This window comes from Chlorocebus sabaeus, chromosome 14, assembly GCF_047675955.1.
Source record: "Chlorocebus sabaeus isolate Y175 chromosome 14, mChlSab1.0.hap1, whole genome shotgun sequence".
NCBI lineage: Eukaryota > Metazoa > Chordata > Mammalia > Primates > Cercopithecidae > Chlorocebus > Chlorocebus sabaeus.
In genome coordinates, this window is record NC_132917.1 from 64,463,169 (window position 1) to 64,480,781 (window position 17,613).

The 17,613-nt window shown below is 47.6% G+C and overlaps 1 protein-coding gene across 2 annotated transcripts in view; it reads right to left on the minus strand.

Annotated features, from left to right (window-relative positions):
* Window positions 1-8,681: 8,681 nt before the first annotated feature.
* Window positions 8,682-17,613, minus strand: part of SERTAD2 (SERTA domain containing 2) — a 122,261-nt gene continuing 113,329 nt past the window's right edge. For both annotated transcript variants that reach the window (XM_007970441.3, XM_007970440.3), the window contains exon 2: window positions 8,682-13,998. In XM_007970441.3, coding sequence (XP_007968632.1) covers window positions 13,050-13,994 — 945 coding nt within the window. In that variant the 5' untranslated portion in view covers window positions 13,995-13,998 and the 3' untranslated portion in view covers window positions 8,682-13,049. The remainder of the gene's footprint in view (window positions 13,999-17,613) is intronic.

Here is a 17,613-nt window from a genome sequence, read left to right on the forward strand (position 1 = left end):
AAACTCTCCCTTCTCCCCAGCCAGAGGCCTGGAGTGCTCATGAGGGAGCCCAAAGCACCACTTGGGGCCAGGCGACAGCGCAACATTTCTTCGGCTGGGCAAGGGAAAAGTCTCTCCCAACACCAGCACACAAATCATCTCAATCCATGAACTGGGCTGGGATGATGTCACCAGACCTCCTCCCTGCAGGGGTGCCATCCGTACTCCACACCCCTTTCCCGCCCTCCCAACCCTCTCCGGTGTCCCTGGGTGGGGTGCCAGATTAATCCAGTGCCCAGGGACAGCCGTGGTGCCACAGCCTCAGGGGAGTGGACGGGGAAGCGCTAGATGCTTCTCCTCCCTGCAGGTTGCCTGTGCCTGGGCTTGGGGCAGGATAGGGTAATGAGGTCAGGCCACTGATCCCAGGGCAGACAGGGGAGCCCTGAAGAGCTATGGGACAGCAAGCAGGAGGCCACCCACCAATGGGGGGTAGCGATGATGGCAGTGCCTTCCTAGCTGGGCTGTAATGAAGATTAAATGAGATAATTCACAGAAAATCCTCAGCACAGGGCTGACACAGGAAGTGTCCACCATGGCTATTCCCACTCGTCAGCCCCACGCCTGTCCTCCTGCTGGGGAACAAGGCTGTAGATGACGCAGAGGCCAGGCACCAGATCTGCTGTGTCGGTCCTGGAGCCCTAGCATGTAACAGGATCTTGCATTTCCTCAGCAGGCAGTACTGAGGGTCTGCCCTGTGCCAGGCTGGGGAGACAGTCACACACACACACACACACATTCCAGCCCTCCCAGGCTCTGCAATTCAGTGAGGGAGACATGATCATCAAATAAACACGGAGAGGTGCACTGCGAGGAAGGGATGCGTGCTGTGAAGAAAAAGAAGGAGAGGAAAGGGCTACTGAGTGACAGGCTGCTACCTTAGGCAGGGCGGTCGGGAAAGGCCTGGGAGAAGGAAGAGGGTGCCAGGCGGAGGGAACAGTGTGTGCAAAGGCCAAGAGGCAAGAACATGCTAGGTGTGCTTGAGGAACAGCAAGAAGGTTGGTGGGGCTGGAACAGAGAGTAGGGGAGAGGGGAGGAGTGGGACTGGACAAGCAGCCAAGGCCACAGAAGCCAGGAGAAGAACTTTGGGTTTTACTCCAAAAAAGTCCCTGGAGTGCTTGGAGCACAGAAGGAGCATAATCTGATGCTGGGCCAGCACCGCCACACACGCAGAGCTCGTCAAACACCCAGGCTGTTGGTCCCCTCCCAGACCTGCTGATTACACTCTGCATCCTCACAAATCCCCAGGCGCTCCTATTTGGAAGCACAGGGCTAACTCATTTCTTTTTTCTTTTTTTCTTTTCCTTTTTTTTTTTTTTTGAGATAGAGTCTCGCTGTATGGCCCAGGCTGGAGTGCAGCAGCATGATCTCAGCTTACTGCAACCTCTGCTTCCTGGGTTCAAGCTTTTCTCCTGCCTCAACCTTTTGGATAGCTGGGATTACAGGTGCTCTCCATCAGGCCTAGCTAATTTTTGTATCTTTAGTACAGACAGGGTTTCACCATGTTGGCCAGGCTGGTCTCGAACTCCTGACCTCAAGTGATCTGCCCGCCTCGGCCTCCCAAAGTGCTGGGATTACAGGCATGAGCCACCGCACCTGGCCGGCTAACTCATTTTCTAAAGCATCACTCTGGATGCTGTCTTGAGAACAGACATCCAAACGAGGATGGGAGCAGGGAGGCCAGCACGGAGGCATGGTGAGAGGTGACTGGCAGGGGGGACGGTGAGATGCCAGTGGATCCTGCATCTATTCAGAAGGCAGAATAAACCGGGTTTGCTGATGGGGTGTGTGTGGGTGGGAAAGGGGAAAGGCAAGAATGGCTCCAGGGACATTATGAGTTAGGTAAGTGGTGGTGCATCTGCTGTGATGGGCGCACCGGGAAATGAACTCATGGGCCACAGAGCTCCCTGACCCACAGCCTCCCCAGCCGGTCTTCCTCAGCTACCGGCCGTCAGACAGGTTCTTTCTATCCTCTGGCCTGTTTTGACCCATGGGGATAGGCCTCAGTGGGTGTGAGTGAGCCCTTTTCTCTTCCAAAGATCCTCTCTCTTAACCATCTTGTCTTCTGTAGCCAAGCTGAGGGGCCTGGCAGGCCACAGTAGCAGACTACTAGGGTTTGGGGACCAGAAAGTATTCCTGGTTCCTGATTCCCCTCTGGGCCAGCCCTGAGAAAGCCAGGGATCATGTCTAAGCTTTCTGCATGGTGGCATCTCTATGATAACCCACAGTGAGGCCCGGGGCCCCCGGACAGCAGGGAAATGTGTCCAGCAGGGGCAGAGCAGAGTCCCACAGGCACACTCAGACCCCAGCTCCCAGGTTCCAGCTGCCTTGCACAGTTCGCCTCACCTTTCAGGGCCTTGGTTTCCCTTTTTGGATCTGTGAAAGGGAGACCAAAGAAGGCCCAGCTCAGCACCCACACTTTCTGTAAAAGCAAAGTGCTTTCCACAGGTGGTCTCCCCAGCCTCAAGAGCTTCTTGGGCAACTCAGAAAACAGAGATAGAAAACTTTTAACCCCAATGATCTCATAGCCTGCAAGCTAAGAAGCCCCAGATGGGGAAGCCAGGTACTCAGGGGGCAGTACTGAGGCCCTGGACACCCTTCTCCATCCCAGAGGGTCCTGGGGCCCTCTTGTGGTGACTCTGAGGACCCCAGACCTTAATGAACCTGAGCCCTGGAGCCACCCAGCCCCACCAGACCTGCCTCCAAGCCCAGAAGCTGGAGCCCAGCACGTCAGACCCAGAAAACCCAGACCTCGAGAGGGCAGGGGGCCGTGTCATCCAGCTCCCAAGGTGAGACTCAGCTGCTCTGCGACAGTGAAGCTTGCTTTCAAGTAATAATGCAGGAGAGAGACAGAGACAGACACTGCAAGGGAGAGAAGGGGAGTAAGAGCCAGAGACACAGTCAGAGATGGAGGGCAGGAGTGGGAGAGAGACTGAGAGACTGGGAGGCAGGGAGAGAGGAAGGAGAAAGAGTATGCGGTCGGTTGTGGGGAGAGAGCAGGTGTGCCAGTGAGCATGGGGGCTGTAGAATTTCTGCACTGGCAAGGCTTAGGGGCAGCAATCTGGTTGGAAGGGGACCTGGGGTTTGTCTCAAAGCTGGATTAACACAAGTGCTGGCTGGGTGCCATGGTTCACGCCTGTAGTACTAGTACTTTGGGAGGCTGAGGCGGGAGGATGACTTGAGGTCAGGAGTTAGAGGCTATAGCAAGCTATGATTGTGCCATTAGGTGACAGAATGAGACCCTGTCTCAAAAAAAAAAAAAAAAAAAGCAGAAAGAACACAGGAAGTGCCTAACTCTGTCTCTCTGTCTTAGGTGGAATGTTTGAGGAAGGCAGTGGCCACCCGTAGCTGTATCACTTCTGTCCCCTCCACTATGACTGTGTGTGTATTGGGGGCAGCGGGAGGAGAGGGGGTCTCAAGGACAGAAAGGACAGAATCAAAGCTCAAAATGGTTTCAGTTCCCACCCTGTCCCTGTTACAAAGCCCCAAGAGAATATGTGATTTCTGGCTCCATGGCTTACGTATAGACCTTGATTTTTTCATAATTACATTTCTGGCTGTTTTTTCTAAGCCCGAAAGCCGCCACCTGAGGGTGATAAAGGGAGGGTCCTGGGTCTGGACCTGCTCTTCTGTCTGTGCCACTCCTGTACTCAGTGGCCCATGGCCTCTGCTCCTCCGTGTCCCCACATCTACAGAGCCTCCCTCCCCTGCCACCTCCTCCAGAATTGTGGTGAGAATCAAAGAAAGCGAATGGGCCGGGCACGGTGGCTCCCGCCTGTAATCCCAGCACTTTGGGAGGCTGAGGTGGGCGGATCACGAGGTCAGGAGTTTAAGACCAGCCTGGCCAACATGGTGAAACCCCGTCTCTATTAAAATTACAAAAATTAGCTGGGCATGGTGGTGTGTGCCTGTAATCCCAGTTACTCCAGAGGCGGAGGCAGGAGAATTGCTTGAACCAGGGCCTGGGAGGTGGAGGTTGCAGTGAGCCGAGATCATACCACTGCACTCCGGCCTAGGTTAACAGAGCGAGACTTTGTCTCAAAAAAAAAAAAAAAAAAAAAAAAAAAAAAAAGAAAGCGAATGTGTGTGAGGCGCTCAGACACCATGAAGCTACCCGCAAACGTCGGGATCCTCAACTCCACGGGAGCCTCTCCAGGCCCAGGGAGTGCATTCCACTCAGAGCATGGTCTGGACTGACAGGAGCAGCCTCTTTCAAATGCACTCTATTTGCAGGCCATCAGCTGGGAAGTAAGTGACCATAAATCCTTTTCTAGAGGAGGCCTGACTCCCTACATTGACCCACGCAAACAGTGCTACACACTTCCACCCATCATCGCATCCCGAGAAGACAAATGAAAAAGAAGTCTGTGAGGCCCTAAGGAAGGAGGGGACAGACCCAGCACAAGCGGTGTGTTTGTCCCTGACTCCGCCCGGCACACAGGCCAGCGCCCCAGGGAAGCCGGTGTCGGGGACATTTCCCCAACTCGCCCCACCCTCCCCCTTCCGCCTCCAGCCTCTCTCCAGGAGGGTGCTGTGCTCCACAGCCATTTCTTGTCACTGCCGAACAATAGGCCTTGCTAGCAGCTGGCAGCTTGGCCGCCCTGCCCGAGAGGGGAGGGAGGGAGGGAGGGAGGCCGCTGGCAGGCTGTGGCGCTGGGGCAGCCAGCCTGCTGTGGTGGGGGTTCCCAGTTCCAGTTCCAAGGACAATGAGGGCGTGTGTCTCCAGGATCGTGCACACGGCTGCACTATCCAGAAGCCTCAAAGGCTGGCACCATAGAACAGCGCTCGCCTCCCACCCGAGAGCTTTTGTAAAATCCTCGAGGCTGGGATGGCATGCCCAGGGATGCTGGCAGAGACCTTCACGCTTCCAATGTGTTATAGGGAGAAGCATAGTTCAGAGCTTGCAGAAGGCATGTATGTCCTACTTCCGTCTTTTGCTCCTGAGTCCCAGAGAGGGGAAGTGACCGGCCCAAGGTCACACAGAGCCAGGACAAGAGAACCCAGGGGGCATTCAGCCCTGGAGAGCTGTCCTAACTCCTAGTCTACTGCTGGCCCCAGCAGGAGATCTTCCTCCTCTTGTTCCTCAGGGCAACGCTGTGCATGTGCCAGGAGAAATCCAAAACCCATGAAGAAGAGAGGTTCAAGGTCAGGCAAGTTACAGAGGTAACGACTGGATTCGAACACTTGGCTCAGCTTTGAGGCTGAAGACAAGACATGTGCTTGAAGGTGTTCTAAGAGTCAGAGAGACTAGTCCCAGCTCTACCACTTGCCAGCTGTGTGACCTTTGGGAAGTTGCTTAACCTCTGAGCCAGCTGCCACCTCTGTAAAGTGGGGGTAGTAAAATAAAACTCAAAGTGCTGGAAAGAGCTCATGAGATCACACACACCAGTATATAGCAGTGTCTGGTACATGCGAGTGCTCAGTAAGTGGTAACCCTGGAAACTATTACTCCTGATCCAGTCAAATATTCCTCTCCAAGGGGAACAAAAGGACATTAAAACAAAGATGGAAGAGGCAATAAGGACTCTGGGACCCCACACTGCCAAGCAAGCACGGAGCATAGTGTTCTCTGTAAGTGGCTGACCACCATGACATGCATGGTACTAGGAAATCGTGGTTCTGCCCAGCAAACATGCCTCCGGCATTAAGATACCCCAGTTGTGCTTTAAGGTTTAACCTAAAACACCACACTGAGAGTGGAGAGCTGGATTTTAGCTGTCATGTTAGCTGTACTAACATTTGTGGACTTTCCAGTGCCCTAGAAATGCTCGAATGAGTTTCACATCGACTCAGTTGATCCCCACCATCCCCTGAGACAAGCTCAGTTATTTCCCCCATTTTATAGATGAGACAGCTGAGGCACAGAGAGGCTCAGGAACTTGCCCAAGATTGTAGGTGCCAGGATGCAAGCTTGGGAGATCTGGATGCAGAGCCAAACTGAACTCAGATGCTATATTTCGCCCCGGACAATAATCTCCTTCCCTCTCTGGGCTTCGGTTTGCACATCTGTCAAAAAGGCCCCTTTGGTGGGAAGATCTAGCTCTATGGCCCCTCCCAAGTCTTAAGCTCTCTGAATATGTCCACTCTTGTGTAACTTTCCAGACCACCATGCCCCGTCTGGCCGTCGAAACCCCACCTCCAGCACTCTGCGCCCTTAGGATTCCCCTGACGCCTGTACCGTATTCATCTTTCAGGGGTGTGTGTCCCCAGTCTATGGAGCCCTGAGCCTATCCCATCTATGGTCAGACTCTGTGCTAAGTATTGGGAGAGTTGCAAAGATCAAGAATTGGCAAACATTTTCTGTAAAGGGCCAAATAGCAAACAGTTCAGACTTTGAGGGCCATGTGGTCTTTTTGCAACTACTCAACTCTGCCATCGTACTAAGATAGCACACAGGGCAACACACAGATACATGAGCTGGGCCAGGTTCCAGCAACGCTTTTCTTACAAAGGCAGGCAGTGGACAGGCTCTGGCCTGTAAGCTGCAGTTTGCCAACCTCTGTCAAAGATAAACAACACAGGGTTGCTGCTCCTAAGGATACTGGGGATACAGAGGCAACAAACTGCACAGCTAATCCAAAGACGCGGCAGGACTTGCTAAGTGCATTTGCAGAGGCACGGAGCCCTGTGAAAGCCCAGAAGAGGAAGAGGCTGGTTTTGACTCCGGGCATGCAGAGAAGGCTTCGTGGACAGGAATTTGAGTTTGGCCTTGGAATGACAGGCAGAATTTCCAGAAGCAGAAGGGGAAGGTGCAAGCAAGGACACGTGGAGGCAGGCCGCTGGTGCGTGCTGGCAAAACAGCACACCCCGAGGGTGAGGGTGGAGTGAACCTAGGACCCAGACAAGAAAGATGTTGAGTGCTGGGCTTCTCTCATTCTGTAAAGAAAGGTGAACTGCAAGATTGTTTTTTCTTCTTTTCATTCAACAAACGTTTTGAGTGCCTACCATATGCTGGGCACAGCTCTAGGCATGAGGATATTCATAATTTGCATTTTCATTGTACTGTCAACATTTTCAAAGAGCTCTGGGAGCCACGGCTTTATCTCATCCTCATAAATACAGAGATTGAATGATTTGCCAAAGTTTTATCATTAATTAATAGCAGATGCTCCTAATTCCAGATACAAACCAGTCTACTGAACAACGGACCCTCCGTCCTACTTGCCTGGTGCTTATCTCTGCGGGGTGTCTGGAAAGTGCTCGCCCTGTTCTGCCCCTGCATCAGTGTGCTAGGGCTGCTGAAACAAAGTGTCCCAAACTGGGTGACTGGGACAACAGACATTTATTTTTCTAGAGCTAGGAGTCCGGGATGGAGGTGTCAGCAGGCTTGGCTGCTCTGAGGGCCGTAAGGAAGTGTCTGTCCCACACCTCTCTCCTGCCTTCTGGTGGTTTGCTGGTATCTTTGGCGCTCCTTGGCTTGTAGATCCACCACCCCAGTCTCCGCCTTCATTGTCACATGGCCTTCTCCCTGTGTGCGTGTATGTGTTCAAATCTCTTTTTCTAAGGACATTAGCCACTGAATTAGGGCCCACACTAATAACCTCATTTTAACCTAATTACCTCTCTAAAGACCCCATTTCCAAATTAAAGTCACATTCTGAGGTACTGAAACCTATCTTCTTGGGGGAAACAATTCAGCCCCTAACACCTCCCCAGCACTTCACGCCCTACTCCACATTCCACCGCTGACTGAGCTGAACCTCCACTTCCCAGGCCTCACACATCCCGCCCTTTTCCCTCGCCAGTGGTGTGGTGGCCCAACCACACCAAAATAAAAGCCTGCCCCGGCTAGGTGAGGCCAGATCCCATGACTCCATCCAAGACAGCCCAGCAGCCAAGGAGGTTGCACAGGGTCTCCCGTACTCCCCATTGGAAGACAGCAGCGGCAGGGTTCAGATGGTATAATCGGGGGGTACACCTGGAGGACGTGCAACAATCACGTGACCCACTGGCATTTTAGAACGTCAACTCCAGCATCAGGGATGGTGGAGAGATGATCACGGCAGGAAGACTGGTCAGGAAGCAGGTACGGCGGTCAGAGGCAAGGAGGGAGGAAGGGTCCGAGACGGGGACGCTGTGGTGAGGATGGAGAGGTAGCAGAGGGAATGACATGGCTGGGACTGTGGAACAGGCCGCAAGGGTGGGCGACTGTGTGGAGCGGAGTGCTGAAGACAACGAGCCCACAGAAGAATCAGCCCCCAGGGAAATGAGAGCCCTTTAGGTACCCCGAGCATGAGGGAGCAAATCTTGGTAGATACTGAAGTCTGGAGCTCAGGAGAGAGGCAGGGGCTGGAGACCAGTTTTGAGAATCCTGAGTGGATCAGATCACCTTGGGAAAGCCAGTGGCAGCAGGAGTGGAGGCTCAGTGAAGAGTTGGGCATGGGCCAAACCCTGGAAAAAACAATGTTTTAAAGAGAGCTGGGGCACAGATGTGAGAAAGAGGTCCAGAAGGGTCCAAGAAGCAGGAGGAAAACCAGGAGAGAAGGGTGGTTCCTGAGACCAGGAGGGTTCAGGAAGACCAGCAGCACCCACTCCTTCAGGGCCCCCCTGCTGCTCTTTCTTGCTGGACTTTGCTTAATGTGAGCACATTGTCACAAATAAGCTGGTTGAGTTCCCATCAAAAGAAAACTGCAAGCATGCCTCTCTCATCTTTTAACTGTTTATTGTATAATATAAAACTACAAAAGTAAGACTGCTCATTTCCATGTACATTTAATCTGTCCAATTGTTTAGATTACAGCCCAAACCTACATGTGAATACAGCCATCTGGGTTCCGATGTAATGTCTGTAATATTGCATAGAAAAGGCACAGCTCTCAGGTCTGTGGGGGAAAGGTTATACCTCCTTTTTGACAAAAGCCCTCCTCAAAACCATGCACCAAACATGTCACTATGTACATCTTCTTTCAAAATCTCGGTCATGCGCACATATGGCCTGCATTTCTCTTCCAAACTTGTTATCCCCAAAAGAAGTCCAACTTTTTATTGGCTTCGTCTGCAATAGCATTTGATCCTGGCTAATTTTCAAGAACCATTCAGACTCGTTCTTAGAAACACTGAAAACAATTGTACATAAGCAGGACGCACACAACTCCATGCCTCCAGGTGCGGGGCAGCTACAGGAAGGTAACCATTTACAGCCAGAAAAGGTTAAATATGCTCTTTTCATTGTTTTTAGAAAACGTATAAAGGTCCAATTTGTAACAGCAAGGTTTTCAAATTAAGACAATTCCTATAGAGTAGACTAGCAATCGCTGCACAAAGTAGAGTCTCTTATTACTTTTTTTTACATCTGTCATTTAAGAAGGCTGCCCTGCGGTATTCATAATTCATTGTTTACCGCAAAGGTGGTTAATAAATTTAAGCTTTAAAAACGATCTGTAAGTTGATACTTTGGCTCTTTGGAGCTTATTTCATTAAGAAATTTTCCTTGATTGACCTCAGGGCAGTTGGGACACTCCAAGGGGCTATGGCGATAAAAAGCTCAATTGGTAAAGACACTCGAGAGGTGCAGAGGAGGCTCTGGCCACTGCTCACCCTTTGGTATGAACGAGGGTGCCCATGTGGTTGCCCCTTCTGTCATCCAGAGAAAGTGCTACTAAAAAAACTTTAAAAAATATCAACCCTTTGATGCTTTTCTTAAAAATTTGGAGGTATTAAAACATTTCTCATCCATACCTTTTGCATATTTCAAATAGACCCATATTAGAGAAGAGTAAAAATGAATGCAGACTGTGCATACAATGAGAAGACCCAGGGGCCTGGCTTGGACCCCCTTTTAATACAGATTTACATTCCTACAAGAGAATACATTCCTACCATACATTCTGCACGTTACGATCCAGATGTTAGCGCTCCACAGTAAAATAAATATATTTACACAGAAAAAAGGAATAAATAACTTATGGAAAAAAAAAAAAAACTCACTTCAAATTCAAAGCTCTTGCGATTCTGCTCTCATCTTGTCACTTCATTGCACATCACTGTCAATAACTGTCCTCTCCCAGCCCCAGCTCAGCTTTCTCGTGAAGGCACCTCAAGCTGCCTGCCTGGCCCTGGATGCCGTGTGGTATCTTTCATAAAGGGGAAGGCACTGCTGGAAGCACATCCCACACTCAAACTGGGACTTGGAGATCCCACTCCAGCTCCTACTGTTCCCTGTTGGGACAACACTTTGTAAGAATAGGATGCAAAGGCAATTAGAACCCTAGATCATTTTGATCTTTCTGAAAAATGGGCTGCTAATTTTCCATGTCTTTCTTGTTACACTTTGAGTATCAAGGATTTATGGCAAGGGTATCTGAGTTAAAAAGCATTTGCCTGCTGTTATTGGGGTTTTTGTTTTGATTTTGAAGCCCAGTCTTACAAATACATGAGAGTCAGAGAACCAAGTTTGGGCAACACTTCTCTGTGCTTATTTGAACTGTTGCCCAACATATGGGATTTGTTTAAACACATGATTTGCTAATCCAACAAAAGTACAGTTGTTGTAAGTTACTGTAAATCAGTTTTTAACAATAGCAAACCAACTGTTGTACCCTGTTATTGTTCAGAATCATCAATACTATTGTATATGTGTATGTAGGTAGATGTGTGCAGCATGTGGCAGGTTTGCCGGGTCCTCCAGTTATAGAAAGCATGGAATCTGGGCAGACTTGTACTCTGCAAGAAAGGAAAGCTCTTAAAATTAACAGGCACACTGACACTGGAAGCATCTACTACAACCCTCACCTCAGTTGCATGGTCCCTGGTCCTATTAAAGGAAATGACACACCTGTAGTAGTACGAGGTGTCTGCGTGGAGGTTGCTTGTAGGAGAACAAGTGCAATTTGATCAGTTTCTCACTGCTCTACTGAGTTGATAACTAGCCTTTAAAACACATTCAAGTGGGGGAAGAAATTAGAATGTAGAAAGACTTTATCATATCACACTCAAATCTTCTGCTTAGATGAGCAGTTCCTTCATCACAAACATCTTTGCTTTGCCATGTGCATTACAAAAATAAAACTATCTATGGCTTGCTTAAAGTGCCATTTTATAAAGTTGTCTTTTTTAATTAGCCAGGAAGACCCAATTTGATCCATGGCAAGAAGTGAGCAGAATAGGTGACTGAATAGTGACAAATGACCAACAACAAAGACGACAACAACAACAAAACAAAATCCCATAATTTAAACATTTTTAAATAAATATAAAAGTTATTCCTAAAGAAGCCATCTGCATAACAATATAGGTTGTAACCTGCACTCAACAGCTAAAGTACCATTGGAAGAAAAGAAAAAACTGAAACAAGAAGGCCATAAACAGTTTCGGCAACAAGCATGATACATTGCAAACTTTTTCAAATTAAATGTACACCACTAGGAATAAAAAGCTACTTCTCAAGTGTGTCCTGGGAGATAAGGTGGGCAGGGGTTGGGGGTGGGGTAGAGATTGGGGGCAGGAGGGAAAACATGCATAGAAAGTCCTGTCTGAGTTTTGGGGTAAAACAGCCTTGACAAGTGTAAAGTAGCTGATTTAGGAAAGCAACCAGATGGGAAGCTGTGACGTAATGTGATGAAATCCAGGTTCAAGAGTCACACATGTTGTAAGAGTGCATCCCGGGCCGGCCGAGGTGAGCCAAGCTCACTGTGGTGATCGTGAAGATGCCACTTTCAGCTCTTAGCAACAGAAGGAAAACTCTAGGGAAAGGAAGCTGCAGAAGACAATTTAGCAACATGATGGATGCCTTCTGGGGAGATTTTCTTCTTTAAGGGCCCTAAGCATTGCAACAGGGCTGAGTTCCATGAAGAAGTTGGTTGCTTTTCATAAAATTTTGTTCAGATGTAAAATTTCAGGTCATCATAAAAATTATGCCAAAAAGGAAAGATCTAGGCTTTCATTAAAAAACAAAATAAAAACAATTAAAAGCACGAACTTGGCATAAATACACTCTTAAGAAAGACGGTAGCTTTACCCTCAAAAGAGGGAGCAAAAGAGAACCATCACTTAAACCCCCAGCTCCACAGCCATCTCCCGCCAACTGCTTAATGCAAGTTTGCTGAGCACATGTGGCTCTGGCTTTGGAAGTCACAGTACTGGCAGGTGTTGGTGCCAGGGGGTCAGTGTTTGTGAAATTTGGGTGTGATATCACCTGGCCCTTTCTTAAAGCGCTGTGTGTGTGCGTTTACGTGTGTGTGCATGTGTGTGCCTGTGTTTGCATTTGGGGACATCAACTGCAGATTGATTTGATCCAATTTTCTCTTGCACCATACACATATAAAACATTACAACTCTATAAAAGTACAAGTGCAACTTGTACATCTGAAGTTTGCAGGAACTATGTGAGCAAATCCTATCAAAATAGCTATCTCATATGTATAAACAGCATTTGTTTTTAGAAAAACAATATCATAAACTGCAGAATCTGTACAAAAATATAAAATAAATTTGGGCAGCAGTTTTCTAAACAGCCATGTAAATGCAACACTTACGAGGAGTAGTTAATGCCTCTAAAAAGGCCGAATTGCCAAGTCAACCTATACAGGGCGAAAATGCCAGAAAAGGTACTGAGATTATCTAAATAAGAGATATATATATATATATGTGTGTGTGTGTGTGTGTGTGTATATATATATATATATAGTTTTCTTCTTTACCTCTTGCAATAAAACTTATAGAAAAAATAGACAAATATGCACATGCAATTTACAGCTTTCCCAACTTAATCCTTGTGCTTCACTTGAACTGTTTATTTTTGTCATTCAACATTGCAACATTGTCTTCAAATGGATTCTTTCCTAAACCAGGGTAGTAGGTCTCTGAGGAACCACTCAAAAAAGTGTATTACAAGTGGTCATACTTGGATGAAGGCACTCCAACTCTGCTCAAAGCAAAAACTAGTGTGATCCTGTTGTAAAATTTTCTTTTTCTCTGAAAAAGGCAAGCAAGGGTGCATGCACAGTGTGGAGAATTGTCAGGGTTATGGGAACGCTCTGGGGTCTGGGTGGGCACAGTCGCTGGGTCCCTGGGTCTTAGGACCCGACAAGCACCTCCATGATGTGGTCCAGCTCTGTGAGGTCCATTTTGAAAGGCTGACTTGGGGCGACAGGCTGACTGCTGTAAGGAGCCAGAGTTTTGAGGAGGTCGTCGGCAGACACAGGGGCCATTTTTGAGGCTGTCCCTGATGAGGAAGTGCAGGGGTCAAAATCATACATGGACGTATCAATGTCAGCAAACAGGATGTCATCCAGGGTCAAGTCTGTGAGGAAACCCGTGGACGTCGTTATTTCAAAATTCCCAGGCAGAGAGTCCATCAGTTTTGAGTCATCTGCGCGGCTCTCTTGAGGACCATCGGGTTTCTGGGCACCAGCCTCGCTGGAGGTCCCTTTCACGCTGTCCGTCGCAGCCGCGGCCGCCTCTGTGGAGGTAGATGTGGGACAGAGCTCCTCGATCTCGTCCAAGGCGGAGGAGAAACTGTCCTTTTCTGGCGAGAGGGTTGGAGGTGACAGTTTGGTGGGAGCCGTGGGCTGCATGGCCTGGGAGGTGCAAAACGTGTCGTCGTCGTCCTCGAGCAGCGAGGCTGGGGTGAGGCAGGCCTCCAGGGGCGTAGTGCTTCCGAGGTCGCAGGGGTGGGAGGATGGGGGCGCCAGGTGGCTGAAGGCCGGTGGGGCCTCTCGGTAGCTGTCACTGGGCTCCGTGGTGGGCTGGGAGGAGGGGGTGAACATGGGCCTCAGGCTGCCTTCCTGTTTGAGTTCCTCCTGGATCCGCCTCAACATGTTGTTAATTAAAACGGTCTTTTGCAAGCTGGGCTCTGTCAGGGGCCTGTGGTTATAGAGTTTCATAAGGGAAATGTTGAAGATAGTCTGACGCTGTAAGGTGTAAGACACCTTGGATGGACCGTCACAGGGAGACACGATTTTGCCTTCCAGCCCATCTTCATGCTCATCAAACTTCCGTTTTCCTCCTTTACCCAACATAAATCTGCAGAGGGGAGAGGGAGGAAATGGCATTAATCACATGAAAGCTGATTTCTACCATAAAAAAAGAGACTGATTTAGAGGGCAGGACTTGGACCTCAGTTTCCTGCCCAGGGTTATTTACAAGTACATGTGGATTAATTAGGGGTGGGAGGAAGGAAGACCTTTTACAATAAGAGAGAGTTAGAAAATCCACATTTCTATGCCTGTGGAGCAATTTTTATCACTAGGTAGTCTGGTGAGTGTATTTCTTGAGAAATGTGTACGACACAGACAAGTTGAGAGTTACCATGGAAACCATGATTTTGACTTTCTCAGCTCATGTGCTTGTGTTCGCATGCCTAAGATTATCATGCAGGTTCAATTTCCCTCCCCCAAGTAGATTTATTTTTAAAGCCCAAGAAAACACTTACAATGCTATGACCTAAACAGATATAGGTGTCACAGATTACAGCTTGAGCACTTCTTAAGGGATTAAAAGAACCAAGTTAAAGAAAGGGAACATGTACAATTTGGGTAGAACTGTGTATGCTTTCAAAATGCTTTTCCTTCCTCATTAAGCATAGAGCCTTTCTGCCTGGTTGGTGACATGCAGTAAAGCACTGCGCGTGTGTTTAATGACCACAGTGACTGAGCCGCCACCACTTTCCATTGTAGAATCAAGTGGAGGAATGCATATTTCCCAGCCTAACTTTTTCCTTGGCTCAATTTCATCCACGCATAGTTATGCCTGAAGACAACTGGATTAATTTTAAAGTAATTAGTTCTGATTATAAGCATTGCTGTTTGGGTACTTGAGACATTTTCTAACAAAATACCTCCTGTGATTCCAGAGATACATGCATATTTTGAAGAAACCATGACCTCGTATCTCAGACCCTGAGAATCCGGTAATGGGTGGAATTTTAAAACTGCAGCGAGGAACTCCTGCCCCACCTTGCCGGCTGCTCACAGGCCAGACTGTCCTCTCTTGCTCTGGCCTTACTGAATACGTTTTGTCATCTGGCTGTCACCTTCTAGGGAGTGGTCCTTCCAACTCTGCAAGATCACCACCTCCTTTCAGAACGTCTACTGTCTAAACAGAACAATCTCAAGTCCATTAGCCTTTGGCTCAAAGACCTCACTTTCTAACCATTTAACAAGAAATCTGCCTTTTGGTGTTCAGGCGAGGATCATGGTTCAAATGAAGCCGGGCCCATGCTTGCCCCTCACCATCCCCGTCTCCCGCTGCAGCGTTCTCAGGGACTCCTGCTAAGCCTGTCCTCAGTGTGACTCACTCTCATGTCTTCATATATAGGCAACTGCTTTGTAGTTATCCAATTTCTCTTCTAAATGCCACTTACCTTTTAATGAATTGCTTCAGCTGATTGATCACACCTCATTCAATCCTCTATTAACTTCTCCACATCTACACTGTCGTAGGCACTTGGCCAGGCCCAGTGGGGAGCCCCACGTGAATACCCTGGCCTTCAAGAGCCTAAACATCCCCTCCTGCACCTGATCACCATTTTGAATTTCAAGTCTCGTCCTAAAGAAATAAGGCTAAACGGAATATAAACTTCACAGAACTTCTTTCTCATACTTTGTCAGAAAGCAGGCCATGCTGCCCTCAAGGCCAGTATACAGGTGGACATGGAATCTGCCACTTGAGACCATCCTACCTCATGTCTCAGTCTCCAGAAGAGACAGATGAACAAGCTGCGACCTATCAACATCAGAACTGGCTTGAGATTTGTTAATGCTTACGAAGAATGTGGAGTTACTTGCATGAAACATTTCCCCTCATTTTGTTAACATTTAAAAAATGGCTGTCAATCACAATGACCAGTCCAGTAATTAACTGTTCTCCACGGCAAGAAAGGTTATGATAGTAACAGCTGGTTTCTCTAATACTCCATGTGATAGACATATTTCCTACTGTTTAGTGCTAAAAGTCTCATTTGTGTATTTACTTTGCATAGAACATTTCCTATCTAAAGTATCTGTTTAAACTTGAAGGTGAATCAGAGTGAAGGTGGTTTCATCTCACATTGCAAAACATTTTCTAGTTCATGCATCAGAGGTGCTACTGGACAACTGGGTTTTGAAACACATAACTGTATTCATGAGTATACTATTGGTATTTGCTTATAATTTAAGCATTTAAATACTTATAGAAAAAATTCACTTTTGCTAAAGAGCTTACTAAGTGCATTTAATTCTCATATAAAGTTCTAAGATCTATGTTATGTTATAATGTGATCATGGCAACACACTTAAATGTGTGAGTACACAGATACATACACACTCTAAAACAGTGTTTCTTGAAGTGTGGCCACAGATGGTGCTTGTCTGTGAACTGTTACTGGTCCATGATGAGATACGGAGAGACATTTTATTATTTAGAAACTTCTACAGCAAATGTACACAGTAACTGTATGTCTGTACATGGAATTTTTTTTAATGGGGCTTCTATTTTCCATAACTTTGTATTTTTATTTCATTTTATGGTAATTATTTTGATTGCATCTTACTAAAGTCTATGAAAGATAGAGGAGATAAAGCGGAGTGTCAAAGCCCCAGGGTGACCTAGGAAGCCAGTGGGTCACAGGCCCCCCTTTCGTGAACTCCAGGCCCAGCCTGGAACTATTGTTATTTTCTTAAGAGTGCCTGAGGAAAGAGAGGCTTCTTAGGAGGTAGGAGCTGGGGGGCCAGGGAACCAAGAGAGCCCCTCGTCACAGAAAGCTTGAGAAGCATTGTCCGTAAGCGTAAAACAAAATACAACCGAAAACAAACTATAAACTAGTGATTTTTATTGGTTTTCTAGAGGAGAGGTAACATTTAGGGAAGATGGTGTAGACTCTTCTTATAGTCATCAATGCAGAATTGTCTTTTTAAGACTTGTTACTAGAACAAACAACAAGACTTTTTAAATAATGCATTTTTCTAGAAATAATCACTGAATCTACAGAATTCACATATTTTAAAAGTATACAGGTCATGCAAAATACTATAGGCATTTAGTAGAATTCCCATAGCTGAAAGAGATCTTTGGAGATATTTTCAGAAGGATTTCAATGTGAGAAGCACCTAATTTCCAATTAGAATGATCCAGCTGGCCAGAGCTGTGTGCTAATCCTAATGATTTAGAGAAAGCCTGATAAGACATCTGTAATGCTGCCTGGAAGGGGAGGGCAGAGGGCTCGGTAAGCAAAATCTGTGAGCAGGAACAGACACACACACACCAAATCTTGGATGCGCTTCAGAGGTGTGAATAAGGACCCCTGATGGAGTGTACCTCAAGTCAGGTTTGCCACCATTTCTCTATTTTGTATTATATTATAAGGCAAAACTGACTCCACATACCCAGTAAGACTGTAAAATGCATGTCATCTTGATTTTTAATCCTATCTAAGCTGTTACAGAAAGGAATACAATGCAACATAATAAAAAGTGAAGTCATTTTCCTTAAGTTTGCCTGACACACTGCAGTAACATTACAATGAGCATATTCAGAAGAGGCCTCCAACTCCTAGATGGGGAGGGCAGTGGGAACTCTTACTCTCAGGGTTTTGTGTAACAACCACCTCCTTACGCAGGGCCCAATTTAAAGGAGAAAAGACACGACACGCCCTCAAGA